The sequence below is a fragment of the Coturnix japonica genome, unplaced genomic scaffold (assembly GCF_001577835.2).
Source record: "Coturnix japonica isolate 7356 unplaced genomic scaffold, Coturnix japonica 2.1 chrUnrandom791, whole genome shotgun sequence".
Lineage (NCBI taxonomy): Eukaryota > Metazoa > Chordata > Aves > Galliformes > Phasianidae > Coturnix > Coturnix japonica.
The window spans coordinates 1-6,421 of NW_015440150.1; the positions used below are offsets into that span (position 1 = coordinate 1).

The 6,421-nt window shown below is 55.1% G+C and overlaps 1 protein-coding gene across 1 annotated transcript in view; it reads left to right on the forward strand.

Annotated features, from left to right (window-relative positions):
- Positions 1-6: 6 nt before the first annotated feature.
- LOC107307700 (CD97 antigen-like) overlaps positions 7-6,421 on the forward strand; it is a 13,006-nt gene continuing 6,591 nt past the window's right edge. The window contains exons 1-2 of the mRNA XM_015851217.1: positions 7-199; positions 3,961-4,181. Coding sequence (XP_015706703.1) covers positions 4,021-4,181 — 161 coding nt within the window. The 5' untranslated portion in view covers positions 7-199; positions 3,961-4,020. The remainder of the gene's footprint in view (positions 200-3,960; positions 4,182-6,421) is intronic.

Genomic DNA, 6,421 nt, shown 5'->3' on the forward strand with positions numbered 1-6,421 from the left:
CCAGCACAGCTGGGTGCTGGACGTGCTGACCAAGGCCGGCCTGGTGCTGTCGGTGGTTTCTCTCCTGTTGGCCATCGTCACCTTCGTGGTGTGTCGGGTCCCCAAAGGTTTAAGGCGGATCCTTCACCTGCAGCTCAGCATCAGCCTCTTGTTGGCACACGGCACCTTCCTGCTGGGCATCGAGAGCACGCACAGCCAGGTGAGATCCCAGTACAGCCCAGTACAGCCCAGTACATCCCAGTACAGCCCAGTACAGCCCAGTACATCCCAGTACATCCCAGTTCCTCCCGTTACACATTCCTAGGTTCAATCCAGACATGCCCAGTATCATCCAGTCCATCCCAGTACATCCCAGTTCATCCCAGTCCATCCCAGTTCCATCCCAGTACATCCCAGTACATCCCAGTACAACCCAGTCCATCCCAGTACATCTCAGTACATCCCAGTACATCCCAGTCCATCCCATTCCATCCCAGTCCATCCCAGTTCCATCCCAGTCCATCCCAGTTCCATCCCAGTCCCATCCCAGTTCATCCCAGTTACATCCCAGTTACATCCCAGTACATCCCAGTTACATCCCAGTTACATCCCAGTCCATCCCAGTTTCATCCCAGTTCACTTATAGTCCATTCCAGTTCATCCCAGTACATCCCAGTCCATCCCATTCCATCCCAGTCCATCCCAGTCCATCCCAGTGCCCTTCAAATTCAAGTATAGTCCATCCCAGTCCATCCCAGTTCCATCCCAGTCCCATCCCAGTCCATCCCAGTTCATCCCAGTTCCATCCCAGTTCATCCCAGTCCATCCCAGTTCCATCCCAGTCCATCCCAGTCCATCCCAGTTACATCCCAGTTCCATCCCAGTCCATCCCAGTTCCATCCCAGTCCCATCCCAGTCCATCCCAGTTCATCCCAGTTCCATCCCAGTCCATTCCAGTCCATCCCAGTCCATCCCAGTCCATCCCAGTTCCCTTCCAGTTCACTTATAGTCCATCCCAGTTCATCCCAGTTCCATCCCAGTCCATCCCATTCCATCCCAGTTCCCTTCCAGTTCACTGATAATCCATCCCAGTCCATCCCAGTTCCATCCCAGTCCATCCCAGTTCATCCCAGTTCACTTATAGTCCATTGCAGTTCATCCCAGTACATCCCAGTCCATCCCAGTTCCCTTCCAGTTCACTTATAGTCCATCCCAATCCATCCCAGTCCATCCCAGTTCATCCCAGTCCATCCCAGTTACATCCCAGTTACATCCCAGTACATCCCAGTTCATCCCAGTCCATCCCAGTTCATCCCAGTCCATCCCATTCCATCCCATTCCATCCCAGTCCATCCCAGTTCATCATCCCAGTCCATCCCAGTTCCATCCCAGTCCATCCCAGTTCCCTCCCAGTCCATCCCAGTCCATCCCAGTTCATCCCAGTCCATCCCAGTTCCCTTCCAGTTCACTTATAGTCCATCCCAGTTCATCCCAGTCCATCCCAGTTCCATCCCAGTACATCCCAGTCCATCGCAGTCTATCCCAGTACATCCCAGTTCCATCCCAGTACATCCCAGTTACATCCCAGTACATCCCAGTCCATGCCAGTTCATCCCAGTCCATCCCAGTCCATCCCAGTCCATTCCAGTTCGATCCCAGTTCCATCCCAGTCCATCCCAGTTCATCCCAGTTCCATCCCAGTCCATCCCAGTCCATCCCAGTTCATCCCAGTTCATCCCAGTACATCCCAGTACATCCCAGTTCATCCCATTCCATCCCATTCCATCCCAGTTCCATCCCAGTTCCATCCCAGTCCCTCCCATTCCATCCCAGTTCCATCCCAGTTCCATCCCAGTTCCATCCCAGTCCCTCCCAGTCCATCCCAGTCCATCCCATTCCATCCCATTCCATCCCAGTTCCATCCCATTCCATCCCAGTTCTATCCCATTCCATCCCACTCCATCCAAGTTCCATCCCCTTCCATCCCAGTCCATCCCAGTTCCATCCCATTCCATCCCATTCCATCCCAGTCCATCCCATTCCATCCCATTCCATCCCAGTTCCATCCCATTCCATCCCAGTTCCATCCCAGTCCATCCCAGTCCATCCCAGTCCATCCCAGTTCCATCCCAGTCCATCCCAGTTCATCCCAGTCCATCCCAGTTCATCCCAGTTCCATCCCAGTCCATCCCAGTTCATCCCAGTCCCATCCCAGTACATCCCAGTCCATCCCAGTTCATCCCAGTTCCATCCCAGTCCATCCCAGTCCCATCCCAGTTCATCCCAGTCCCATCCCAGTCCATCCCAGTCCCATCCCAGTCCCTCCCAGTTCCATCCCAGTCCATCCCAGTTCCATCCCAGTTCATCCCAGTCCCATCCCAGTTCATCCCAGTCCCATCCCAGTCCATCCCAGTCCCATCCCAGTCACTCCCAGTTCCATCCCAGTCCATCTCAGTCCATCCTAGTTCATCCCAGTCCATCCCAGTCCATCCCAGTCCATCCCAGTCCCATCCCAGTCCATCCCAGTTCATCCCAGTTCCATCCCAGTCCATCTCAGTCCATCCCAGTCTATCCCAATTCCATCCCAGTCCATCCCAGTCCATCCCAGTCCATCCCAGTTCCCTTCCAGTTCACTTATAGTCCATCCCAGTTCCATCCCAGTCCATCCCAGTCCCAGTTCCTTGCACACGCGTGTGATCTCCCCCTTGCACACAGCCCACGTGCGCGGTGGTTGCGGGGCTGTTGCACTTCTCCCAGTCCATCCCATTCCATCCCAGTTACATCCCAGTCCATCCCAGTTACATCCCAGTCCCATCCCAGTTCATCCCAGTCCCATCCCAGTCCATCCCAGTCCATCCCAGTCCATCCCAGTTCATCCCAGTCCATCCCAGTCCATCCCAGTCCCATCCCAGTCCATCCCAGTCCATCCCATTCCATCCCAGTCCCTCCCAGTCCCTCCCAGTTCCATCCCAGTTCCATCCCAGTCCATCCCAGTCCATCCCAGTCCCTCCCAGTCCCTCCCAGTTCCATCCCAGTTCCATCCCAGTCCATCCCAGTCCCATCCCAGTCCATCCCAGTCCATCCCAGTTCCATCCCAGTCCCTCCCAGTCCCCCCCAGTCCATCCCAGTTCCATCCCAGTCCTTCCCAGTTCATCCCAGTACATCCCAGTTCCATCCCAGTTCCATCCCAGTCCCATCCCAGTCCATCCCAGTCCATCCCAGTCCATCCCATTCCATCCCAGTTCCCTCCCAGTTCCATCCCAGTCTATCCCAATTCACTTACAGTCCATCCCAGTCCATCCCAGTTCCATCCCAGTCCATCCCATTCCATCCCAGTCCATCCCAGTCCCATCCCAGTCCATCCCAGTTCCATCCCATTCCCTCCCATTCCCTCCCAGTCCATCCCATTCCATCCCAGTTCATCCCAGTCCATCCCAGTTCCATCCCAGTCCATCCCAGTACATCCCATTCCATCCCAGTTCCATCCCAGTTCCATCCCATTCCATCCCATTCCATCCCAATCCATCCCAGTTCCATCCCAGTTCATCCCAGTCCATCCCAGTTCCATCCCAGTCCATCCCAGTACATCCCAGTTCCATCCCATTCCATCCCAGTTACATCCCAGTACATCCCAGTACATCCCAGTACATACCAGTTCCATCTCAGTTACATCTCAGTCCATCCCAGTTCCATCCCAGTACATCCCAGTCCATCCCAGTTACATCCCAGTTCCATCCCAGTTCATCCCATTCCCTCCCAGTTCCATCCCAGTTACATCCCAGTCCATCCCAGTACATCCCAGTTCATCCCAGTCCATCCCAGTTCATCCCAGTTCANCATCCCAGTCCATCCCAGTACATCCCAGTTCATCCCAGTCCATCCCAGTTCATCCCAGTTCACTTATAGTCCATCCCAGTTCATCCCAGTCCCTCCCAGTCCCAGTTCCTTGCACACGCGTGTGATCTCCCCCGTTGCACACAGCCCACGTGTGCGGTGGTCGCGGGTCTGTTGCACTTCTGGTTCCTGTGCGCGTTCACGTGGATGCTGCTGGAGGGGCTGCACCTTTACGTGCTGTTGGTGCGTGTGTTCCAACCCGCCTGGCTGCGCGTGTGGCACGCGCTTGTGAGCGGGTACGGGCTGCCCGCCGTCATTGTCATCTGCTCCGCCATCGCTTACCCGGATGGATACGGGACCACGCAGTAGTGAGTGTGCAAGGGGGGCGTTGCACGACTGGGCTTGCACAAGCAGGGCTTTGCACAAGTGGGGCTTTGCACGACTGGGGCTTTGCACGACTGGGGCTTTGCACAAGTGGGTGGTTGCACATGTGGGGTTTTGCACATGGGGCTTTGCACACGTGGGGCTTTGCACGACGGGTCTTGCACAACTGCAGCTTCACAAAACTGGGGCTTTGCACAAGGGGGTGGTTGCACACGTGAGGCTTTGCACAACTGGCCTTGCACAACTGGGCCTTTACACAACTGGGGCTTTGCACAACTGGGGCTTTGCACAAGTGGGTGGTTGCACGTGTGGGATTTTGCACATGGGGCTTTGCACAAGCAGGGCTTCACACAACTGGGGATTTGCACGACTGAGGCTTTGCACAAGCGGGTTGTTGCACGTGTGGGATTTTGCACATGGGGCTTTGCACAAGGGGGTGGATGCACACGTGGGGTTTTGCACACATGGGGCTTTGCTCAAGTGGGTAGTTGCACACATGGGTCTTTGCACTATGGGTCTTTGCACAAGCGGGTTGTTCCATATGTGGGATTTTGCACATTGGGTCTTGCACGACTGGGGCTTCACAAAACTGGGGCTTTGCACAACTGGGGCTTTGCACAAGTGGGTGGTTGCACGTGTGGGATTTTGCACATGGGGCTTTGCACAAGTGGGTGGTTGCACGTGTGGGATTCTGCACATGGGGCTTTGCACACGTGGGGTTTTGCACACGTGGGGCTTTGCACAACGGGTCTTGCACGACTGGAGCATCACAAAACTGGGGCTTTGCACAACTGGGGCTTTGCACAAGGGGGTGGTTGCACACGTTGGGCTTTGCACGACTGGTCTTGCACATGGGGCTTTGCACAAGCAGGGCTTCACAAAACTGAGGCTTTGCACAACTGGGGCTTTGCACAAGTGGGTTGTCACACACGTGGGATTTTGCACATGGGGCTTTGCACACGTTGGGCTTTGCACGACGGGTCTTGCACAACTGGAGCTTCACAAAACTGGGGCTTTGCACAACTGGGGCTTTGCACAATGGGGTGGTTGCACACGTGGGGCTTTGCACGATGGGTCTTGCGCAACTGGGTCTTCACACAACTGGGGCTTTGCACGACTGGGGCTTTGCACAAGTGGGTGGTTGCACACGTGGGGTTTTGCACACATGGGACTTTGCACAACGGGTCTTGCACAACTGGGGCTTCACAAAACTGTGGCTTTGCACGACTGGGGCTTTGCACAAGTGGGTTGTTGCACAACTTGGGCTTTGCACAACCAGAGCTTTGCACATTGGGTTTTGCACAACTGGGGCTTTACACAAGTGGATTGTTGCACAAGTGGGGCTTTGCTCACATGGGGCTTTGCACGACTGGTCTTGCACGACTGGGGCTTAGCACAAGTGGGTTGTTGCACATGTGGGATTTTGCACACGGGGCTTTGCATGACTGCTCTTGCACAACTGGAGCTTCACACAACTGGGACTTTGCACGACTGGGGCTTTGCACAAGTGGGTTGTTGCACAAGTGGGGTTTTGCACAATGGGTCTTGCACAACTGGGGTTTTACACACATCAGCTTTGCACAACTGGGTTTTGCACATTGGCTCTTGCACAACTGGGAGTTGCATGACAGGTTTTGCACGACTGGGTTGTTGCACACGTGGGGTTTTGCACATGTGGGGCTTTGCACGACTGCTCTTGCACTACTGGGGCCTTACACAACTGCACCTTTGCACAACTGGGGCTTTGCACAAGTGGGTTGTTGCACAAGTGGGATTTTGCACACGTGGGGCTTTGCATGACTGGGGCTTTACACAACTGGGGCTTTGCACAAGTGGGTTGTTGCACAACGGGTTTTACACACATGGGACTTTGCACATTGGGTCTTGCACAACTGGGGGGTTGCGTGTGTTGGGTTTTGCACAACTGGGTGTTTGCAGGACAGGTTTTGCACGACTGGATCCTTCCCAGTCCCTCCCATTCCATCCCAGTTCCATCCCAGTTCCCTCCCATTCCATCCCATTCCATCCCAGTCCATCCCATTCCATCCCAGTTCCATCCCATTCCATCCCAGTCCATCCCATTCCATCCCAGTTCCATCCCAGTCCATCCCAGTCCATCCCATTCCATCCCAGTTCCATCCCATTCCATCCCAGTCCATCCCATTCCATCCCATTCCATCCCATTCCATCCCAGTCCATCCCAGTTCCATCCCAGTCCATCCCA